Here is a 24,745-nt window from a genome sequence, read left to right on the forward strand (position 1 = left end):
ATTCAACAAAAGAAACTCAACTAGACCAAGGTATTTTTAGAGGTAATGTTTACCTTCAGAATGCAGCAATAGAAGTTAAAAAAACCCAACAACCAAACCACAAATTATCTAAATTCTTCAGTTTAAAATGTACAAAACAAAGTCATAATAAAAAGAAAATTGCTTTACAAAGTTTCAAAAGGAATTTAAACAGTAAACATGTAGGAAAGCATGGAAAATCTAAAATAAGAGATTTGTATATTTTGAATAATAAATTACAATTCTAAAAACAGAGGAAAGCAGTAACCATTCTGACTCAAATAAGTAACCTTTCATAGCATCTTTCTTTGGGGGAACAGTACTGATAACAGCTGTAGGTCTTGGCTTTTTCAGTAGCATCTGGTACTTTCCAGGAACTGAAAAAGCCCCTAATAAATACCTTCCCCAACCCCAATAAATTACAGCTATTTGAGATTATTTTTTTTCCTTTTAACTAAGATAAAACCAATCCAACCCACCCATCAATATGAGCATGTGTATATATGTGTGTTTAGGATGCCCTTCTTAGGAAGATAATATAAAGGTGTCCGTTTGCTAATGACCAGATTGGTTCTTTGATTGATCCTACCTATCCTTTCTTCTTCATTAGTTCAGAGAAGCCTGATACAACACTGCTCCCACCCCACCCCCTGGCCCCAACACTCTAGGGGAAAGAAGCTACCCGAAGGTGCTAATGGATGGATTTTTCCCTTGTGCTTCTAACAGTGTCAGGGCTCTGGGTTATGGTGCAGCACCAAGTCTGTTGGTTTGGCCAGGTGAAGGCTGTTTTCCTTCAGTGTCAAGGCAGACTGCATTTGTCCTGTCTGTATGCGAATGCCAAGACGATGATCCTGAGAAGTCCTTAGATTAATCCCTGTGTGCAATGTGGATAAACCAGGAGATGTTTTTTATAGTGGACTTTCTTTCTTGTCTTAAACAGTTCTCTTCTGCTCTCCAGAATCTCTTATTTCTTCGGTTTGGAGTTGCCAAAGGTGACAAAGACCACTCCTGGCTCCTGAAAACTGCCATTGGTGTGGAAGTCTTCGCCTGGGCTCTTCAAGTACCTCCGAAACATGGGTGAGGCAGATACCTCATACTGGGGATGAGAGACTACATCACACGTGGAAGATGTTTGTGTCTCAGATTGCTTGGTGACTGTGGTGGATGAAGTGATGATTTTGTTTCCAAACTGGTCCATTTCCTCATACTGCTCCATGACAGTCCGAGTGGCTCCATAGAGCTTGGACCCATCAGGCCCTGTCTGCAGCTCCAGGATGCTTTTCTGCCTCCGTGGATTTTGTGGGCTTGGGACATTCAGGGAGGAGTAGTCTGAAAAGCCTCCTTTCATCCCACAGTGGCAGCTGCCTTTGGAGGTATCCAGAGGGGACCTCTCTTTGTCACTCATTGCGTGGTTAGCATTGCCAAGGGTGTGCTCTTTCACTGAGGTCAACCCAGCACTTTTTTGGACAGGCTCTGGACTCTTTTCTTCTGCTGATGGTTGGCTGAAGGAGTTAAAGCTGTCCTGAGAAAAAGCTTCCCTTTTTCCTGGAGTGTCAGGACAGTCTGGTGAAGGGACATCCCGGGGGGAACATGCTGTCTTGGGTGATTCTGCTGGTTTCCTGGCAGCAGACTCGATGGTGATGTAGGAAGGTGAGGATGGAGAGCTGACACGAGACTGAACTAGCCGAGGGACCTCTAGCTCTGACTTGGTTACCTCAGTCTTTTCTGCCACCTTTGCATCTTCCATAGATGCTGCTTCCCCTGTCCCCAGTGTGACTCCCTCCTGCTTGGCTTTGCTTGAGACAATACTGATTTTACGGATATTGCTGCTGCTCATAGAGTTTTGGGTGTTCCCCAGAGACTCCTTGAACAGCCCTGAGAGCCCAGCGATGTCTGACTCAGACTTGAGACTAGAGACAGAATAAAGAACTTTTCTGATGGCCTCCTCAATGTCCTGCAGCCGGGCAAGTGTCAGCTCCTTCAGGTGGATAATCTCAGCACTTGCTCGTTCCAGGTCCCCGAAAACCAGATCCACTGAGGACACACCATCAGTGTCCTCCTTTGCCAGTGTATCAACCCTGTCCTGTTGCTTGGCCTGATGGGCCTTCTGACGAACAACCCAGTCAGGGACCTTCTCAAAGAAGCTCTTCAGAGCTTTCACGTCCACTTTGCTTGTCTCCTCCTCAAACTCCTTCACCCGAGTCAAGATCTCTTGCAGCTGCTCCTGTCTCCTGAGGTTCTCAAAGATCTCCATAGCCTCCTTGACATTGCCTTTCATGATCTCCTCTTTGTGTACTGACAGTCTCTTCCGACGTTCATCTTCTGTTTCTCTCTTGTTTTTCTCTCTCATAACAACCACTGGCTTCTCCTGGGCAGATGCCTCTGCCTCTCCAGCAGGACATTTAAATTGCTCATTATTCCCCTGGTGTTGTTTCTCAAAGGAGTTCATTGTCTGCTGATGGAAGGACATTGAATGACACGTTTGCCTCCTCTCACTCACCTGCTGCACAACTCTCTGACTATCCCATGATCCATAAGAATTAGACACACTTTCTCTTTCCACCTTGGACGAGGAATTCTGTGCAATGTCAACCCCTCTCTTTGGAAAAGTGGTGTGACCCACAGGGGAGGTGCTTGGCTCAGTCTGTCCTGACACATTAGGTGGCTGTGCTCTACCAGGACAGCTTGGATGTGATCCTGAAAAGCACCCGTTCTTGTCTTGGCACAGCTCTGTATGCCTCTGAACCACCTCACCTGGACATCTTGGAGCCGCTGCTTTCCCACTCATCATGCCCTGCTCGACTTCAGAACTAAGTACTCCATTTTTTACTGGCTTTAAAGTCTTAACACTGACTGATTCCACCTTTCCTTGTTTTGCTTTGCTGGCCTTGTACCTTTCCTCTGCAATTTGAAGAGGGGTTTTTGGCAGCTTTCTTTCAGGGCTCATACCCTGATCTGTGACAGACTTGTTCACAGATGTCTCCAAAGCGTGAATCTCTGCATGGTTTGATTGTTCATGTACTTCCACGCAGCTTAATCCCAGTTCCATGAGGGGAGGCTTTGGCTTGATGATCTCCCTCAGGCCTGCAGGCTTTGGAGGCAAGGGTGGAGGGCTCAGTTTGGTTGATCTGCTTGTGCAGTTACTTGCAGAGGCAGAATGTGCCTCTTGTAAGAGGTGCTCAGGTTTTGGAGGGGGGACAGGTTTTTTCCCGGGTGGGGCAGTAATTTCTGGTTTTGGAGGAGTCCTGGGCTTCTCTGTAGGACTCTGATCAGTGGGTTTGCAGGACAGAGAAGGGAGAGCATGAGAAGGGGTCTGAAGTGGTGCAGAACATCCTGGGGCTTCATCTTTGCTGATTGGTAGTGGAAGGGCACCTTCTCTTGTTGCTTTGATTGAGGGTGGGCAATGCTCTGCTTTCATCACAGCAACTGAGGGAGGAGGAGGAGGAAAGTCATTATCAGTCTGTGACCCTGAAGCCACTACAGCAGTCTGGTTACTAATGACTTGAGTCTCATTTTTCTTTTTACACACAGAATAGGACTGCCCTGCATTTCTGTATATCATAGCGGCTTTAAAATCCCCTTTGGAGACATTAACGTTAGACTTTTCCAGCGACTGAAGTGTGGCTTTTAAATTACCTCGGACAACATCCTCTTTTTCTACCAGGCGCTGTTCAGTGGAGGCACTTTGCAGTGCTCTGATAGCTGTCTGTACATCCCCTCTGATAATAACATCTCTTTCTTCTTGCACTGATTGCTCTTTGTAATCAGACTCAACAAAAGGGTTTATATAGGTTTTCACGGGTGTGGCAGTATAAAGGCCATCCTTAATGCTAAAATCTCTGCTAGGCACAACTTGGATTTCCTGGCTCAATAGTTGTCCTCCCTTTACTTCCTTTGAAGCACTGACCTTTTTGTGTGATGCTATGCTCTTCTGAGACACACTTGTGTCAGTCTTGGATGACTCCTGGACTCTAGTGGTGGTGGTCCTGGTGGCAGTGCTGGTGCTCTCCTGTGTGGTGGATGCAGAATCTTGTTGATGTACGGCTGATTGAAGGGTCACTGTACCCTGTGTGCTGGTTGCCTGCTGCCTGCAGGCCATGTAGACCTCCTCCTTGTTCCTCTGTAGCTTGCTCTGGACATGGTGTTGAATGTTTTTTGCTTCTGCTGTTGCTATCCTCAGGCTCTGCATTGCAGTCTGAAGATCACACCCAAGGGCCTTTTCTTCTGGCTGCATCTGGCTGGCTCCCCCAGTCACCAAACTCTGCTGTTTCCCGGGCACTTCTCCTTCTTGAGCTGTGACTTGGGTTGGAAATTTGCCTTGCGTCGTAGCTTTGGTTTCCTTCAAATTGGCAGTGGTGGCTTCTTCTTTCTCTGCCTTCTTGCTGACATCTGCAAGCCTTTGGATTGACTTTGTAGTCACTTTAAGCCCTCCCGACAGAATTTCTTCTTTTCCCATCACTGTGGGCAGGGGCTTCCCAAGGCATTGCACAGTGGTGCCTGTCACACCTGCCGCATCCACAACATCTCTCTCTAATGCACCCTCTTTACCCATGCTTTCACATGTGAATACCTTTTTTGCTCCCTCCATAGCCCCTGCCTCACCTTTTGCAATTACTTTCTCTATTTGTTCTTTATTTGGTAAGATATGTATATTAGCCCCCTGCACAACCCATGGGACACTCTCATCTGCCCCCTCCTCTGCTTGGGAAGAGATGAGAGATTGTATCTCTGACTGCTGCTGGAGATTCCTCAGGTAGTCTAGATCTCCCTTCTCAATGCAGCTTGCAAAAAGCTGGACATTTCCTTTCTCATTGTCCTCCCGCTTAATGGTTGCTGTTGCTTTCTGCTCTTGAGAAGAAGCAAGCAGGTTCCCTATTGTTGACTTCACATCCCCCTTGACAACTTTCTGATGGATAAAATGGAACTGGAGGGAGTAGAGAGTCATCTTCACTGATCCTGATTTTGTCTCTTGTAACACCATCCCCTTTTTGATGGAAGCATCTTGACTGAGGAGACCCTGTAAAGCCTTAGCTACATTTCCACTCAAGTCCTCTTCACCTTCACTCTGGTCCAGTAGCTGCAACGGGCTAACTTTGATCTTGCCTCCTCTGTCCTCCTCCACCAGTACACTCTGTGCTTCCACATTGGTTCTGTGCAGGAGCTGCAGCATGATCCTTTGCAAATGGCCTCCCACAATCTCCTCTTTCAGGATCTCTGGAGCACCTGGGCTGCTGAGCTGGTACTTCACCATCTTCACACTCTGCATATCATTGGCTTCAATGAGGATCCCATTATGCTGAATAGCCTGGCAAGTGCAGAGCATTTCTAAAGTCTCCTTCATGGTCTTTTCTTTCAGTTCTGTTTCTATGCTACCTCCAGAAGCACTAAATTGATCCAAAGGTGTGCTCTCGAAAAGCCACGTTGTACTTTTCACATCTGCGTGAGGGATAGCTTCTTGGGCCCCGGCACTGACCATCAACTCTGGATCTTTAAGGGTGTCCATTGGTTGGGTTTCAAACAACCAGGTGCAGCGTTTTACGTCCCCTTTCTGGTTGTCTTCCCTCTGCACTGTGCTGACAGATGAGTTTCTCTCCGCGTCCCCATATAGAGAGTCCACAGGCTGGTTTTCAAAAAGCCAAGTGGATGTCCTCACATCACCCCGCTGAACGTCACTGACACTAACCATCCTCACATACTTCTTCTGGCCCACTTGCTGGGACTCAAAGAGCTGTTTGTTGGACTGAACATCTCCCTTCTGCACATCATCTACTGTTCTGGGCACAGACTTCTTTCCCCCTGAGAAGGAGTCAAGGGGCTCTGTCTCAAACCTCCACCGGGCAGCCTGGACATCTCCTTTCTTGATGTCCTCTTGGGTGACAGCCCTAATCACAAACACCTCTTCTCCCTTCTTGATCTGATCCAAGGGCTTAGTTTCAAACAACCATCGGGCACCTTTCACATCACCTTTCATGATTTCTTCTTTCTGCACTGAGGTGACCTCATGGTATCCTCCCTCTTTGTCCTGGATAGCATATAAGGGTTGGCTTTCAAAGAGCATCGTACAGGACTTGACATTAGCTTTGCTCATAGTGTCTTTCTGGATCTTCTGGAGCTCTGTCTCATCCACTTTATCATGGATTTGGTCAAGGGAATAGGTCTCAAATACGAACCTTTTACCTCCAGCCTTGATATCCTTCTCTGGAGGGATTTCCTGGATACCCTCAGTGCTGTCCTTCAGGGAGTCCATGGGGTAGTTCTCAAAGAGCCAAGTGAACTTATGCACAGATCCAGCTTCAATTGTCCCATCATTCTTTGGGGATGTTGGTTTCTTGGCTGCATCCAAGGGCTTAGCTTCAAAGAACTCCTTCACTCTGGACACTTCTCCAGACTGTATCTCCACACGACTGGAGTACCGCATGTTTTTTTTCTGATCAGCTTCACCAGCAACAATGCTGCCCAAGGGTTCAGTCTCAAATAGGTGCCGGACAGTTTTGACATCAACTCCTTGTAATTCCTCCTGACTGTATGCCTTACTGACTTGTAAATACTGCTCCTCTTGGCCTTTCAGGGAGTCCAGGGGCTGAGTCTCAAACATCCATGTGTATGACTTCACATCAGCTTGGGGCACACTGCCATCCTCCTCCTTTTTCTTTTCATCCTTCTCATACAGAGTGTGGATGGGCTGGGTCTCAAAAAGCCACCTGCAGGTCTTCACATCCCCCCTCTGGGAGATCTCCCGCTTCACCGGGGGATGCCCCTCACCTTTCGTGGCTTGGTCATGAATGACATCCATAGGCTGAGTTTCAAAGAGCCACTTGGCTGTTCTGACGTCACCAGACATCACCTCCTGTTTTGTGATCCCCCTTATTATATCCACTTTCTTGATGCTTTCATCAAATTGGTCCAGGGGCTTGGTTTCAAACATCCATTTGTAGTTCTTGACATCACCACTGATAATTTGCTCTCTGCTTACAGAGGTGACTTCATGGAAATTGCCAAAGCTATCCTTGATGGCATACAGAGGTGTTGTCTCAAATAGAATTTGGTTGGCTTTGACGTTGCCAGCTGGAATCTTCTCCTCTTCTTTTGTGACAGGTTCAGCATCGGCCTGTTTAATGCTGTCTAAGGGAAAAGTCTCAAATAGAGTCTTGAAAGACTTCACATCCCCTTTCACTACCTCTTCCATGCTGGTGGCTGGAATTTCTTCTTCAAATGACTTGGAGATGCTGCCAAGGGGACAGGTCTCAAAGACATGTTTTCTTTGCTTCACATCTCCCTTCTCCTCTGCTGAAAGCTCTACTTTCTTTAAACGTCCCACTTCAAAATTGTCTTTCAGGGTTTCCATTGGCTGGGTTTCAAATAGCCAGAGTGTAGATTTTACATCACCTCCAATGACTTGTTCTTTGGCTACAATGCTTTCAGACGCTTCTCCTTTCAGAGAATCAAGAGTCTGGGTCTCAAAGAGCAGTCGCTGCTTGCTGACATCTGCCCCTGTGACAAAATCTGTTGAAGCCTTGAAATCCTGTTCTTCAACAGTGATTTCTCTGATGGCATCCAGAGGCTGAGTTTCAAATATCCACCTTGCTCCACTGACATCTGGCCTTCCAATTTCTTCCAACGAAATCCCACGGATTATTTGCACTTTGGAAGTGTCCTTGTTGATGGTATCCAAAGGCTGAGTCTCAAACAGCCAGCGAGCAGTTCTGACTGCATTGCTTTGAATTTCCTCTCGGCAGACAGACTTGATTTCATGGATGTTTCCAGTTTGGTCTCTGATGGCACAGAGAGGTTCTGTTTGGAAGAGCCTGACAGTCTTCTTAACATCACCTTTTAGCTCCTGGATTTCTGACTTCAGTTGTAGGATGCTCTTCTCCTCCACTGAGCAGCAGCGTCCTATAGCATCTAAGGACTGTGCTTCAAAGAGCTGTCTGGCACCTTTCACATCACCTCCCTGGACAGGCTCCTTGAGAACTGCCTCCTGCACTTCGGTTTCATCTGAATACAGTTTGTTTAATGAATCTAGTGGCTGGGTTTCAAACAGCCACCGGGCAGTGTGCACATCCCCTCTGGCAAGGTCTGTTTCTGATTCCTTGGCTGATGTTGACAGGCTGTCTCCATTGATTGCCTGGCTTTCAAACTTCAGGGAAGTATTTTTCACATCCCCACTGAGAATGACCTCTTCTTCTGTCAGCTTCTTTGTGGCTTGATGGTCCCCAATGGAATCAAGTGCCCAGTTCTCAAAAATCCAGCGCATGGACTGAACCTCTCCTGGAAGGACTTTGTCTAGGTTCACAGATGCCTGGGTGTTAGGATCTTCAGTATTAAGCATTTCTGCCAGGTCCTCAGTCACAGCTTCTTCCAAATTCTTCCTGAGCTCAGGATGCATGTGTCTGTAAAGCCTCTTTAGCTCATTGACTTGACGCTGCTGGTAGAACTTGGAGAAAGCTTGCTTTGGAGGAGGCACGGGGAGTGAGTTGAGATCCTGACTCCCTGGAGCGATGACCTGGACTGAGCCAAGGGTGGGAGGGGGAGGTAAATCATCTTCCATTTTCTTGATGGCTACTTTAGACGATTTCTGAGCTTCTGACATCTTTAGGGAAACAGTTTTAAACGTCAGCATCATCTCTTACCCTCCTTCTCCCCCCCAACTCCAAGGTTGTTAATAGTGAGAACAACAAAGGAAAAAGCCAGCCAACATGGGAAATCCATGCACCTACTAAGCTCCATACCTTTGGTTCAGTAGCACATAGCACTCCAAATCATCACACCACAGCACAAGCTCCAGGCACGGTGTTAGCTCCGGTTCCACAGCAACACTCTCTAAAGCAAGGTCTCTAATCCAGGCATGTGCAGTGGTTAGTCTACAGTCCCCAGGATTCTGTCCAGCTACAGGATAACAGAGGTGCCTAGTTTGGACTGCATCAACAACAGAGAGTGACCACAAGAGTTACATGAAGAAGGCTGTCTTAGAGTAGCTAGCTAAAAGTTAACTTCTCCCTCCTGCTCCATAATATCCAGGGCAATGTGAGGACCTGTAGAGAGTCTGGGAACATAGGACATTTGTGCGCGAGAAAGCCAAGGAGCTATTTGTGAAGAGGTCTTAAGAAGGAAATGAGGAGGGAACCAAAAAAAAAATGTTGAGCTGAGCTGCTGAGGACAACCTATTTTTGGGTAGTGAGCCAGCATGATGCACTTTTGGTAGCACCATGGCCTGCCCACTGCACAGAAGTGAGGTCTTGGGGAAGGATGTTTGTCTGATTAATGATTTCTTCTGTTGGACTACTCCACGTCATCATTTGCAGAAGAATAGATGCACAGTTACACAATCAGAGACTTAAATAAAGCTCTTTAGACCTTCAGATTTGTACAGGCATGGAGCTAACTAAGGTTTACATCTGTTGGAATTAGGAGGCCAAATTCTGTGCTGATAGGAGGAAAAAGCAAGGCTGAGGAACCAGAAGTTAGAGTAACACCTGTAGCTGGGGGCCAGCAAAAGTTACACCTGTTTAGACTTAGTCCTCCTGAGCTCAGCTGAAATCCATAGCAGTGCTGGTGCAGAAGTGAACAGAGCGTGCAGTCACGATGGGGTGAATTGTGGTTGTTCAGCCTACCTTTGAGCCTCACTTTCTGCATTTTTTTTTTACCACCTCCTTAGCTTGGGAAGCCTGGGAGCTGAACTGAATACCTACAACCTGCCTGGCTTGGCATTTGTGCAAAGGGAAGGTAGCCCAGGCCTATAATCATTATCTAAAAGAGACTGTAATCCTGGTGGCTTTCCTTTCAGTAAACAAATCTGCTGACCCTTGTCATGCCTGTGGAATTACGTCTGTAGAGTTATGCCTGGAATATTATTAGTTGTTGCTCAAAGCAATAGCGCACGGTGTTATTTCACTCTGTTACATGCGGATTGTTCCAGCTAAAAATAAGTATTGAACATTAGTAAAAAACACCTCCCAGAATACCAAAATCAGCATGTTTTGCAGCAAATGTAAAATGCAAATATTTCACGTGAGACAACATAACTTTGAATGCGCTTTTTTGGGATTGCTTTTGCATTGCTTCTGAACGTGGGAAAGAGCGACAGAGCAGCTGGTAGCTATATTCAGTATGAAAGCTCTCCTCACTGCCTTGTATGGGGATTTAAATCACACCTCACTGCAGTCCACAAATATTTGGTTAGATAACGGTGCTTATCTTTAACATTTCTTACCTTGCTTTTTTTCTGTGTGTGGGGAGGGTGATTGGAGTTGTCCTTCACAGTACTCTGGAAAAGACATGAGGAGAAATGCCATCAAACTGCATAGGGAGACAAGTTATCTGTATATATATATGTGTGTGTATATATATATTTATTATATATATGTCTATATGTCAGCTACAGAGACCTGAAAACCATTACAGGTGAGTGTTTTCTTTCTGGTTCTCTGGCAGTCCTGTGCTGTTGGGAAAACCAATCTTATTCCAAATTGATGGGAAATATTTCTTTCCAAAAGTCTCAGCCAACAAACAAAACCCCAAACACATTTGTTCAGACTGGGGGGGGGGTGTTGAACAATGCAAGCACTGATTTCTCCAAAGTTTGATTTAGCCCATATTTTTGTTTATACTCCAATACTATAAAAATAAAACCAATCTACATTTGTAATTGCTTTATGGATTGTGTAATTCTTTGTTTTGACACAGCTTTTTTTTTTCCTTAGGCTTCTAACCAGTTGTAATTTTCCCATTACAGTCTCCACTCATTTGTTTTCAACTGGGACTGCTTTAGTCTGGACTCCTCCAGTCCAGAGCCATGATATGTGCTCGAGAGACTGCATCTCTGGTCAGGAACGCTGCAAGAGATTGAGTGGGAGGGAGCATGGATGTGCCTGCAGGAAAGGTCCTGACGTGAAATCACATCCCATGTTACTCCTGTATCGTTAGTGGAGCTGGCAAAATGGGAAAAATGTAGCTCAGTGTCTCATAACCCTTATAATGTGAATTATTATGATCCAATGATCAGCCTGGAGGGGGTGATTAAATCCCTGGATCCCAGAACAAGAGCTATAAACAGAAACAAAAGGAAGTTGCACTGTGAAGTTATGCCTGAGTGGGACATATATGGACATAAGTATGTGTGTGTGCTGGAATGGGTATAGCATGGAGATGTATATGCTGCCCTGTGTTGAATATTTCTTCCATGGATGTGACTGTGTAAATATATACATGCAAATAATGTGGAAATCTTATGTATTAATAAACTGTTTGGATGGGCTAGTGGACGTAGACATTTGTGTGTGTTTGCTACATGTACATGTGTGCCTACATATGTGTGTGTCTATATATATGCAGCTTATCATAAATCATAACATCATAAAATCAGCTAGGTTGGAAAAGACCTTTAAGATCATGGTGTCCAACTGTTATTGCTAAGTCCACCACTAACCATGTCACTTAAATCATAAATACAGTGCAAGTATTTTTGTTGCTCTTTATTTGAGGGGGGACAAGGAGTCACCTATTATTTTAAAATGAATGTAGGTGGTCAGTTCAGGTATTTATATGTGAAGACCTGGATGTATACATCCTATACATTTCTATCAGCACCTCTGATAACACGTATACAATGTTTGCAAATGACGAGGGAAAGCTGGTCATTTTTGGCAACCCAGATGCTGTGTTTCTCCAGATTTAAGACACCAGACATGTTCTCTCTCACCCTCTTACAACCACTTGCTGGGACAGGACATTGTTCGGATGCCACTGGTGATTTGTGAGAGGGGAGGATGGCGGCAGTGGCGCGTGGTGCTTACCGGCTCTCTGGGGCTGTCGGTGTGAGCAGCAGCAGCAGCTGTCTGGGAGAGATAGAGAGCCGACAGCTCCTTCACGGAGGGTGCAGAGGACCTCCCTCGTCCTTGGTGAAGTACGCGGCTGGTGTTGTCTGGTGTGCCTAAAAATGACCACGTCCTCTCGTCTGAAACAGGGACAGACGCACATGGTGAGCTCTGTGCCAAAGACGCGAAGCCTGGACCATGAGCATCACTTACCAAGGGCTCTGCCAGGTGCCTCCAACATCTCCACACCAATTCCCCCAGCAGCCCCCACCCTGGTCCTCCAAAATTTAACATCGTACCCTCCTGGATCAGGAAGAAAATGTGGACATTTCCACGTTTTTCATAGCTGAATTGGACTTTGATCCTGGGTGAGAGTAACACATTGGGCAATGACCTGATCTCTCCATCCTGCCAGTGGGGCACGCGGCCTGCACGCATTCCTGCATCCCATGTCGTGCATGGACAAGGCCATCACCAAAATGAGCAACTTGGAGTATATGAAGGAGCTACACATGGTCTGTGTGAATCAATTCCTACTTTTTTTTTGTCCACTGGCTGCCCCACTGTCTTATCAGTGTGCCTCACAAGCAGCTATATCCATCTATTTTTACCCCTTCCCTGGGAGCTCATTTCAGGGAACAGAGATATGAAGAGGCAATGAGACCTGCTCAAGGATCTAGCAGGGGGTCTTTGGCAGTGCCAACAGACTGAAACCTCCTTTTAGTTTAGAGATCTAATATTTTAAGCTGTACCAGCTGCTGTGGGGCCCCCACTAGGACCCAGCATGACATTGCTGAGGTATTCTAAGACATACAGTGTTCCTCCTACTTTTGTTCAGATGCAACCCATGGAGATAACTACAGCTGAAGATGTGCCTTATCTGGTTAATGGAGAAATGGCTACTCTGGGAGGAGGTGATCAGGCAGACCTCCTGAGGGGTACACAGAGCGACTGGATGGTTTGAGCAGTCACACATTTTTGGATGATCCTCCCATCACAGATGTGTATAGAGCTCTACACCTGTGTGATGCATCTTAGTTCTCCAGACTAGTCAGGGCTGTAATTCCTCTTTTACCTCTATAAAAACATGAGAAGTTTCTCCTTTTATCTGCTGGCTTGCACTGCCGCATTTGGATTTAGTTTGGTATTTGCAATGCTTTCTGTTTGAACAATGGACTCTCTCTCCACAAATCCAGCTATTCCACAGCCAGGAAAGGGCTGATGTACTTTTTAATATGTGCACATTAGAAACAGTGCAGCAATTCTAGTGTTCTTTGCTCTCAAATCTCAGTGTCCAAATAATGAAGGTTGTAAATATCAAACTTAATGACTGTTTTTCTTTTGATTTCTGCATTTTGAGTTCAGATTTCCAGGTTTTCCTCTAAAATACTGAGGGAGATTTATCTTAATGTGACAACAGCTACTGTTATACCCTAACAGGATTCCAGAAACTGGTGCTTCAAATGAAATACCATTTCCTACAGGGACAAACATGCACCAAAAGCCATGAAGACAAGAGCAGAGGGCCAGTGAGCTTGTCAGACCCAGGCCAACATGCTGCTGGAAGGTGCCAAACTCCAAATTTCTTTTGTCCTTGGTTCCAGCTGCTCCTGCAGATGCATGGGCATTTTGATGCAGAACTGGGGCTGGATACAAGAGGAAGCAGTGGGATGCAATACAGATTTAGCTGCCCAGTTCTGCCAGAGGTCACTAGGGCACCAGGGGAAGAAACAGGAGAAGATATTTCCTTAGTGCCTTTTCTTGCTAAGTCACGATGCAGATATGGGACCTCTCTTCCTGACTTCTGCTGTCCACAGCTCAAACACTGAGTCAAAAGAGACTATCCATCTACAGCCAGTGGAGACAATGGCACTGCTAAGGTAGATATGGTGCATCTTAAGATAGACTGAGGTTACAACCACCCTGTGCATCAGTTTTTCCCCACTGTGTTCAAGAGACCCAAATATTTTATGAGATCCATGATTTTTTTTGAGATGAACCCTGGAATTGAGGAGGAGACAGTTAAGGCATCACTGAGGTACTGCTTTTACAGCAGCTGGTGCCAATATCTGCTAACACAATCCCTTCTATCTGCTGCAGTGGGCTTCTCCCTTCATCTGAGGGCTCGAGGCACTCATCTGAAGGGGTCTACTCTGTAAAAATGGAAACTGCCAGTGAAGGTACCTTGGGTTTAGAATCATAGAATAGTTAGGGTTGGAAAGGACCTTAAGATCATCTAGTTCCAACCCCCCTGTCATGGGCAGGGACACCTCACACTAAACCATGTCACCCAAAGCTCTGTCCAACCTGGCCTTGAACACCTCCAGGGATGGAGCATTCACAACTCCCCTGGGCAACCCATTCCAGTGCCTCACCACCCTCACAGTAAAGAATTTCCTCCTTATATCCAATCTAAACTTCCCCTGTTTAAGTTTTAACCTGTTACCCCTTGTCCTATCACTACAGTCCCTAGTGAAGAGCCCCTCTCCAGCATCCTTGTAGGCCCCCTTCAGATACTGGAAGGCTGCTATGAGGTCTCCACGCAGCCTTCTCTTCTCCAGGCTGAACAGCCCCAACTTTCTCAGCCTGTCTTCATACGGGAGGTGCTCCAGTCCCCTGATCATCCTCGTGGCCCTCCTCTGGACTTGTTCCAACAGTTCCATGTCCTTTTTATGCTGAGAACACCAGAACTGTACACAATACTCCAAGTGAGGTCTCCTGAGAGCAGAGGGGCAGGCTCACGTCCTTTGACCTGCATGGTCTTTCCTTATTGTGGCTGTGCACTGTGAGGAGGGCATTAAAGCCTGTGCTGAATTTGCTACAGAAAGCTTTGAAGAGAGCTTTGAAAAATATTGTCTGGTTATCTCTTTTTATCTACATTGCTGGGGAGGCAAAAGGGGTCCAACAATCTGGAAAGCAGAAGCTTTCTTCTTTACAAAGTTATGAGGTTTGGCTAAGCCCCCCAATAAGAGCAATGGGGAGAGCTGGGGAGACTCAGCCATGCTAGCTTTAAAGCAGAAAGAAAACCAAGCACAGACTTGCAGCCTTTCTGGCTGGTAAAATGAACACAAGCCCTTTGCAAGGGAATGGCCAAGCTAAAAAACTCTTAAAAAATACAACTAGGTGATGGGAGCCCTTCACCCTTCACTGCAAGGCAGGGACCTTGCCTAGGCTGACAGAGCATTGCTGTGCTTAAGTCTTTTGGTGCTAAGTGCTTAACAAAAGCATCCTCATGTCCTAGAGCTGGGCTGGTGACATTTAATGGTCTACACCTACCCCAGGCTATGGGTATTACCACTGAGCTGATATAATTTGTATTGGCCCATGGGCCCTTGGGTTGGGATGCTGCACAGAGAAGAGCAATGTGCCCCTCCAGCTAAGAAAGAATAATACAGCAGAAGAAAGATTTCCAGCCCATGCAGTGGAAAATAGCATAGCCTCAGTGCTGCCTAATCCTTCACCCATCACCTTCCATGGATGAAAGGCCACAGGGCTTCTGTTTTAATGATGGCTATAATTAGATACAAGGCTTTTGTTGAAGCTTTCCCCTTATCACTGCCTTTGTTTTCTTTTCCCCCCTCTCTGCTTCTCCTTTATGACATTTTTGCAGTTCACAGGCTATGCACAGCCCTCTGCTTGCTTATCACTTCCCACAAAACTGCCTGCCTTAGATAGGGGCTGCTCAAACCCACCGGGCTGACTCTACACTTGTGGAATGTCTGGTGGCTCCATGCAGCTCTCCCTGAGAAAACAGGCTGCTGCCACCCTCTAAATTGCTAATTATAGATAAGCTCAAAGAACAGCAGTTCATTCTACTAACGAGAAAGCTGAGCTGTCACATGTGTTCAGCTGATGGCGTCCAAGCGGCACCTAGGACATCTCAAGGGTTGTGAACCTGGTGCCACTGCATAGCATCCTCAGGAGGAAGGGAGCAGGGGAACTTCCCAGCTAGGGATGCTAAAGCAAAGTCAAAGTATGTTATGCAGACCGGGCTTAGGGTGCTATTTGTTGTATATGAGATGGGTGGCATGAAAGTCCAGTTCGAGACCTGTGCCGGGCTCCATGTTTCTCCCTTGAAGAGCAAAAGGGCGCCACTGGCACATTTAGCATCCATTCCAGTGCTGAGTGATGCATCCCGCTCAGCGCTGATTGACTAGCACTGACTGTGGCCCCAGGGATTTTAAACCTGATACTCCAAGCATTAAAGCATCCGCAGTGAGCTAAAATAGAAGAAAAGAGCTCCTGAGGACCGCCTCGTCCCGTCCCACCCAGCGGCTGGCACCGTGGCCGATGGTGCTGCTCCCTAAGGGAAGGACATGGGCAATGCTCCTCCCTGCTGGGGTTTGCCTGGAAAATGTATTTCACACCAGCGTCTGGCGCCAGATGAATCTGCACATTTCATATGGGGGGCTGAAATGTTAGGACTGTCCGTAGGGAGCAGCTGTTGGGGTTTCTTTAGCTCTTCCCTTGCCCCACCCCATGTATGTGCAGCTTGGGCTCAGTTTACAGCCTCTCTGTCCCACAGGCTGCACCCCAGGCAGACAGGGAGGGCTGCGGGACCTGGAAATGCCTAATGGGGGAAAATCATTTCACATATTCATTTGTACCCACTGATCTTTCTAGACACAGGGGGAAGAGGCAAGGCAACGGGGAAAGAGACTCTTAAATATTCAACTAAAAATTCACTCATTTCCTTGTCATTATTGCCCATAAATCACTCATCTGCTCTATCTTGTGCTAAAGATAGTATTATAGGTCTCCTGCACTGTGATCATGTTACATCTGACAGCCAACTCCCAACAAGCGGAAAACAAATCACCGACAAAACCTCTTCCCCTGAGAAAACCCTATCTCACCACTAACACATCAGCTCCAGCTTGCTCTGCTTTCTACTTAAACAGCTTTATCCTAGAGAGAAACAATGCTACCCACCTGTTGGTTTCCACCACCTCTGCCGCTACTCCTTCGCAGCCTGGCTCCCACCACAAACCCCAGTGAGCTACTGAGCGCCTGAGTCACCTATTAAAAAAGGAAGCTGCAAGCTCAGCACCAGTCTCCTGGGTCGCCTGGCCAACCACATGTCATCGGCTTTGCTCCCAAAATCAGCCGCCCTGAGCAAACACAGCTGCTAAGCAAAGCCCTTTGTGTCACCCTGTGCACCCCACTGCAGCTTGTGTAATGGGGCCTGAGAGCTGCTGGGGCTCACACAAGGCTAGCACAAGCCAGAGGGAAAGGGATAACCCAGTGGTATAAGTTGTGCCAGGGACCCTTCTCTATCCATTGCTCATCAAACGGACCAATGCTCCAGTGAGCATCCCATTACAGACAGCCAAATCCAGCATCCTCCTTCATCTGCTCAGTGCCTGTCTGTCACTGCTCCTCTGAAGGTCAGCTCTGGGCTTGCCGTGGTGGCTGCTGGACCTCGCATGTTCTGTGCCATGGAGCACATGTGTGTTATGGTCTCACTCCTTGTCTGTGCCGTGGCTTGGGTACAGAGAGCCACTATGGCACATCCCATAGTGCAGGACCCAAAGGCCGATACTCAAAGGCCAATGGGAACAAAGAGACCCATACCCTGGAGCTTTTAGCACTGGGAAAATCAGGGCAGAAAAGCAGCAATTTCTTCACATTGTGAAAGAGACTCTGACTACCAGGGTGACGGAAATGGAAATTCTCCCGTGTTTGTCATGCCCTGGGCTGTTGTTTCTTGGGAATTTGGAGCCATTTCTGCTATTCCTCCCTGCCTGGAATGGTCATGGGTTACTTCTAATTGCGTGGTCACTACTACCCAATTAGTCCACTGACTTAAGGCTGTGTGGCTGGACATGGGTGCCCAATCCCACCTGCGTGTCCCTGGCATGCATGTTGATGAAACCTCAGTAACTCTCTGCTCCTTCTTGAAGCTGGGTCCCTATCGATGGGAACCCCACTTCTAAGAGCCTCTGTTGCTGCATGTGAGAGCTACATGTGCTAAATCACACCTACCCCATTCTCTTCCCAGCTTTGTCTCCCAGAGTATCAGTCCCCTGACAAAAGGGGCTCCTAAATGCCAGCATCTCTCCACAGCTGGGCTGAGGGAATTTGCATGGGTGGGTAAGCACCCATAAAAGCTGGCTGGGAAACCAGTACTGCTGCTTAATCTGGGAGCCTGGCAGCCCATTGGGGGTGCTCAGTCAGCAGGGAGAGGTTTAAATCTCTGCCCCAACCCCTGTGCCGGCAGCTCTGCTCCATGGGGAAGCTCTGTTGGAGGAGGTGAATGCTGAAGGTGGTGTGGGAAGTGGGAAAGGCTCCCTGTTGCCCTGGTTTGGAGGCTGCTGGAAGGGTGAATGGTCCAGAGATGCTGCAGTGAAGGGTATGAGGGGAAGGGTAGTCCTGGGAGGGTGAGGGTTTGGGGAGAGGGGAGCATGTCTAGCTCTTTCTCATTGGCCTCATAACACACTCTTGAGGCTTTAGCACATGTTAGAATGTGAAGTGCTATTTTTTCCAAAGGAAGGGGAAAAAAGATGGGACAAGGCTGCAAGAGGGAACATCAGTGGAGTTTCAGGCAACTTCTAGTAAAGACTGAGGATCAGTGATGCTCTAAACAATCCTGCTTATCCTCATGGGTACTCCCTCCTGGCCCCCAGATCACACTTTGCTCTGTTTGCAAACTGCAGTGTTTTCTCTCACTTTCAGTTCTACAAAGCACAGCAAGGATTTGAAATTCAAGCTTTTTCTTTTTGTCATATATTGGCCAATTATGTGAGAGAGTGGCAACTGTAAACATGTTTGGTTGGTTGGTTGTTGTTTTTTTCAAAGAAGTCATCTGTTTTTTGACTGGTTTGGTCCAAGCTAACTTTTTGTTATAACTGCAAGGGCTAGGAATTCACCTTTAAAAGTGAGAACTGAGATTTTCATATGCTCTCCAAACCAACTCTCTTGTAAAAACGCCCATGATTACAGCTAACTAACAAAATCATACAACTTAACGACACTTTTTTCCTGATTCCCAGCTTTCATGAGTAGACCCAGTCCTTTCAGATAGGTTTGTACAGCATCATGTACAATAGTTCCTTAATTTGGAGACTGGGTATCTCTGGTATAGATCATACAATGATCAATGCACATATTTTTTGTGGTTTTTTTTATATTTGTTATGTTTACATTTATGTAATTTATAAATTTATATTAAATTTATAAATTTATAAACAAATTTATGTAATTTATATTTTTTTATAAACCATTATTTCTTGAAAGGGTTTAAGAAAGATTTTGCACTGTCTGCAAGCCATATGTTGCAATCACTTGAGCAGCTCTGGCACGTAAAGCTAATACATGAATTCTGGGGTGGGAAATGGGCTGAAAAGTGCCAGAATCAGAGGAAGGTGCCAAACAAGTAAGTAAAATAACATAATGTAACTAAACACCACTTGTGTTGAAAAGCAAATAAGGTTTCAAAAGCCATTTCATGCTTTAGGAATTGTCTGCTAAATTATAGTCAAACAATTTTAATTTTGCACGTGTATAGAGTTGAATTTTCAAATCTGAAATGGGAGGGGGTGAAGGAAAAAGCGGCTACTGAAGAGTGTCTTGCTTCCTGCACTTGAGTTTCAGGTTCAGATCTCTCTACAATTTCCAGCACCTGTAAACTGGAGATTCATGATCTTTAGTCACTTCTGCAAATGTTTTGGGCTCCTCACTGTCAACTGGACTTTCCTTTGCAGGAGCAACATCACAGCCCCCAGGTAATTTAAACAGCTCCTGAGAAGAGCTGGGAAAATATAGCCTCAGGCAGAGCTGAGTATCTGCCCCAAGGCAGCTCGGGGCTATTTCTGGGCTTTGCAGAAATCTAGGAATGTGGAGGACTCTATTCCTGGTACCAAAAAATGCCAGGAAGCTCTGCTGAGAGACAGCTGCGAGTGGCATTGCTGGCTGGGGACGTGGACTTCCCGAGTGGGCCAACTGATGTGAGGCTGTGTTTCCTTAGAGAGGGTCTTTGACATCACCTGGGTCAGCTCCCCTGCTTTTGGGATACCAAGTGCCTACACAAGGCAGATGTAATCCTGACTATTCACTCCGCATTGCCTCATTGTCCGTGTTCCTCTGCTATTTGCAAAAGGTTAATAAAGGTTGAGAGGTTGCTTAATAAATCACTCTCCCGGGCTGTGTATCCCTGTGATCTCAGTATCCAGCACTGCCCTCTGACATGCTGGGGATCATGTATCACACCCTGGTCATGCCAGCACTGTTCTCATACCCTCCAGTAACTCTGTTATTTACACAGGGGTTTTTCAGTGGAATGGTGATAAACACTCCCATCCGATGTCTAATGAGAGCTGTTTCTATTTCCCTGTTTCTCTATTTCACCTGTCCCTGAATGCTGACTGGCAGCAGAACTATTTTCATCCCTAACTCCTCTGCATGCTCTACCTTCTCCCATAGAGCAGCATCTCAGCCTTTGCACACCACAATGCAGGATGACCATTCATGATAGCAGCTTCCCTCCCTCTAAAATCCCCTTCCCAAGGGAACACCCAACTACCCAGTGGAATAACCTCTATCTGGGGAGAGGGTTTCTTGGCATGCCGTAAATACCAGACCTTTTAAGGGAAGCCCTCTCTAACCACTGTGAAGAGACACCTTGGGAATGTCTGCGCAGGCATGAGCCTTGTGAGCATCTCCAGCCACGCATCCCGCCTGGGATGCAGAACACAGCTGGGATCAGGGCTGTGGCATGCATCTTTAAGCATTTCTTTGCCATGCCATAGAGTTTACGCAGGGACATTACATGGATACCATGCAGTTCTGAGGAGCGGTTGAGACCGTGCCTTTGCTTTCTATTCTTATCACGGTGTTTCCATGCTGCTGTCAGCTCTTTATCACTGACAGCCAAGAAAATACTGTTTTGGAAGAAAGAGTCACAGCCCAAAAAAATCTATCAGTATCCTTTAAAGAGAAAACCCCAACCCACTTGTAGCTATTGAGTTTCTCCTGCATTTCCATTTGTTTCTGAATAGAGCAAATTGCCAGTGAGAATACTGGGTAGGAGAGAAACAGTTGGCTTTAAAGAAGTAAAATGCCAGGTTGTATAGTACTTAATGCAGAGATTCCTGCTACCATGTTCAGACCCGTAACTGGGTGTTTTGCCAGTACCAAAACAGGATTTTCATTCTCCTAGCAACAAGCTAGGGCATCTTTGCCTGTTTACCACCTTAAAAGAGGCTTTTGTATTCTGCAAAATACTGCACCTATTCAAGGGCTGATATCAGCCTTTGTAGGATGTTCCTATGAATTTCCACCCATGCTGGATCCCTTAATTGCCATGAGTGGATTATCTTCACTTTGTCTGAACAAGAACATAGGTTTTCATGTTTCACTTCTTGTCAAGTGATATCTGTACCTGAGACACCAACTCCACATCTTTTTCCCTAAATTCCTGTTTTCTAATAAAAATCTGAATCTAGTGGGTGAAAACTGGAAAATAGAGGGAAATGGGGGAAGTTAAAAGATTTCTGTTATTCTCACAGCAGCCAATCAGCAGGATGTGTACTTTAGAAGGAAACCTTAACCATCACCGAATGCATGACCAGAAAAATATTGCTTTCAACTCAGGCTGTTGGGGTCAGGCTCTTCACACAGTGACTGAGGGGCAGCACCAAGATCTGGACCTGGAGTCTGGCTCTTTTCTGCTGACACAGACCTTAGAGCTAAAAGGCCTTAGTAAGTGGAAAATCAGGCATAAGAGACACATAAATGCACACACAGGACATTTTCTGCTCTGACTTACAGGATGGCATAGAGTTACTTTCCATACATAAGCACAAATAGGGAGTGGTATGGTAATATGAATGAGGCTAACCCAACAGGCTCAGGGTCACAAATGCGTTTCTCAGCCCCCCCTGAAGACCAGAAGAGGAGGGGAAGAAATTCCCTCTGTAGCTAATCTTACATTGCCTCCTGTTCCCTAGGTTTGTAAAATGAAGCAAAGCTCATTTCCCTCTGAACAGTACACATTTTAATGCCTCCTGCCTATCAGTCCTGAACATGGTTTGGATCTGGAAGATGTCCCCTCCACCTGAGCAACCCTCCAGCTCAACCAAATCCCTTACAGATCATTTCCCCTACTGCAGATCATGGTGACCAGAGTCATGGTAAATAACCCTGTTTCCGGTGGAAAGAGTAGACACTGAAGTCTGGCCTTATGAGTTTAAGCCCCAAAGCGAGGAATTTCAATATTCCTAACAGGAATATTGACAGGGGGAAAGCACACATGTACAGTGCTCTGTTTCTGCCTTGAACATGCCCAATGCTCTTTTTCTGCTGTGAACATGCCCAAGTGCTCTACATGATGATGCTGAACCAAACTGAAGCCACCATCCATGGAATACAGAGACAGCACCTTCTGCAGTAGAGGGTGTGATTTACCATGATCTAGGCCAACAAAATAAAATCCATGGCTTTCCATGAGCTGCAACACAGCTTTCATAAGATGAGGCGCTAAACATCCTAATTTGCCCTGCATTTTAGCATCAGTCTGAGGTTCATATTCACACAACAGTTCACCCTGCTCTAAACTACCCCAAAATTACTTACAGGGAAGTCTCAGTAGTCCCAAAAGCTGTGTCACGCCGTAGACAGCCCCAGTGGAAAATATATGTGAAACTCACAGCCGGACAGCCCTTAGTGTATCCTATGAGGAGCCCTGCTCCACTCCCACACCCTCGGTTCTGTTCACTGCCTCCCAGTAGTCTCTGACAGCTGGTTTTATCAGGGAGTGCTGGGCTATGTTGAGAGGATGAAGTACGTGGTCTATTTTTGGGAAGAGTGAAATTGCTCTTCCACCAGGCTGAGTCAATCATGAGCTTTAGCAATACTACACAGAGGCTGGGGAAGTCTGGGTGCCTGGCTTATTTTCAGAACTTATTCATTCAACGTACCTCTAGTACAGGACAGGGGACGCTTCAGGCAGTGGTGCAATGGGGAAGAGGCATTTCCCTGACTCACTGTCATGTGCTCGGGGTGTGACCTGCAAGCAAGGCTGCTTTTGCCTCTAAAGCTAAAGTTCTAAGGGAAAAGTTGGGCAGGTGTCAGGTATTAGCTACATTTTCTGGTTCCCTATTTCCTCATCAGTTCCAATATTTTAGAACCAAGAATGGAAAAAAGATATGTTAGGAAAGTGATGGGTAGCGTGTATACCAAGATGGATGATTGAGTTATCTGCTTTATGATCAGACGGGAATCACCCCCATCCCTGCAGTCCCTCTGTTAGCAATGTGGTGCTGCAGGTAACTGTTCTGGGTGGTGTTTGGAGAGGGACAGCAATAAAACACTCAGCCCCAGAGGGTTCTCAGTGCTCTCAAAGCTCAGCTGAGCAGTGCATGCTATTGTTTCTATAAATGGTTGGTACAAAGCTGGGGCCCCTGCCTTAGCCATGCTGGTGTACAAATACAGACATCACCAGTGGCTCTGGGGCTTATTTTAACAGTCTACACTTACCAGGCTGGGAGAGCTATATGGCTGAGGTACCCAAAATGTTCTCTTGCTGGTTTGCTTTTCTGACACCTTTAGAGAGTGAATGTTTGAGTAAATCACCACATGGCAATGAAAGGAGATATAGGTTTGGCTATGTGCGTACCACAGGTAACCATCACCTGAGATAAAACACTCAGAGGTGCTTAGGATCAAATCCAGGGCAAGGGCCACAAAGACCCATGCTTGGTCACACCCTGTTTGTACCTTCCCAGGCCGTGGGACTGCAGTGATGAAGGAGAGATGCACAGATGTGAGCTGTGCTGGACCAGAGGGTCTCGCAAAAATCCTATTTTATCTGTCAGTGTGGAACTTTCTTAGCTTTGCTGTGTCCCAACTGACAGTCAGAGATACAAAGTACTGGTAGTTCCCTAAGGTCTTTCAGCCTCTCTGCAATGTGTCTGTACAGTGTGCAGCACAGGGACATCTCCGTTACAGCCAAGCTCATTGGTCACATAAAGATCTCAGCAGCATTGTGCTGAGTAGATGAAGCATAACCCCGGTCCCCAAAGGTCCGTGATCTTTGCTCCAATGGGCCAAGCGGCTCAGTGCTGCTGGTTTTACAGTTTCTGGAGTTTTACAGGGATATTTGGAGAAGCTGCTACCCATCTTGTTTTCCCATGGCACCAGTACCCTGGAGAGGATGCTATACACCAACCAAGCTGCAGTTCCGCATGTGACAAGTTTTCTTCACCAGCTTCACACCACATCACATTACGTCCAGCTCTAGATGACCATCTGCTTCCACAAGGTTCCTAGAAGGGCCTGACTCCTCTTTTCTATAGCCCAGTTTGGTTAAGCATCCTGCAAGGCTATGAATTGCAAGTCCCTTGCTGCCTGCATTAAGCCTAGTGCCTAGGAAGGTCATCACCCCTCCCAGAGTGATCTCCATGTTCTTTTTTGCTTCTTTCAATGAATGAGGATTGAAGAAAAGAGTTAAATTAGAATGGGCTGAAATTTAACTATCTGGGGGTGGTGGGAAACACAGCCCACCCTTGTTACTGCTGGGTGCTGAGGAGAAGACCGTACATTGTAGGTGATGGCTGTGAGTGAGGCAGCACTAAGCAGCTGAGGAGCTGCAGACTGAGGTGGTCTGTGCTGAGTATATCCCATGATGTGAAGCCGCCAGTGAGGGATTTTGACAGGAGGGTGATAGACGGGTCTTTGGTTGCCAGCCAGAGTCAGAGGGCTGGGCATGGCAGGGGCTGCCAACAAAAGTGTGCCCATTCAGGTAGCATGAACTGGGTGATGGTGGTGTCAGCAAACACAGTGGCAGGCTGGGGACTGAGGTATCTTAGTTATTCCATATGGGTGGAGGGACACAAAGGCAGGAGGTGAAGGGCAGAGCATATCAGCTCAGTCAGCAGCTCATGGTGGGCATTCATGTGTGTCCTTGCAGCATGCAT

At 46.6% G+C, this 24,745-nt stretch overlaps 1 protein-coding gene across 2 annotated transcripts in view; it reads right to left on the reverse strand.

The window, feature by feature from the left end:
* Nucleotides 1-215: 215 nt before the first annotated feature.
* Nucleotides 216-24,745, reverse strand: part of XIRP1 (xin actin binding repeat containing 1) — a 33,666-nt gene continuing 9,136 nt past the window's right edge. Inside the window, exons 6-8 of one of the 2 annotated variants that reach the window (XM_061474571.1) lie at nucleotides 11,811-11,971; nucleotides 10,229-10,282; nucleotides 216-8,608 (exon numbers count right to left, since the gene is read on the reverse strand). In XM_061474571.1, coding sequence (XP_061330555.1) covers nucleotides 983-8,608; nucleotides 10,229-10,282; nucleotides 11,811-11,971 — 7,841 coding nt within the window. In that variant the 3' untranslated portion in view covers nucleotides 216-982. Of the gene's footprint in view, nucleotides 8,609-8,747; nucleotides 10,283-11,810; nucleotides 11,972-24,745 lie in introns of those variants that run through there. The other variant, XM_061474572.1, reaches the window with a different exon arrangement.

The sequence above is a fragment of the Pezoporus flaviventris genome, unplaced genomic scaffold, assembly GCF_033815535.1.
Source record: "Pezoporus flaviventris isolate CSIRO_AGI_PZ_B2104156 unplaced genomic scaffold, CSIRO_AGI_Pfla_v1 ptg000079l, whole genome shotgun sequence".
Classification (NCBI taxonomy): Eukaryota; Metazoa; Chordata; class Aves; order Psittaciformes; family Psittacidae; genus Pezoporus; species Pezoporus flaviventris.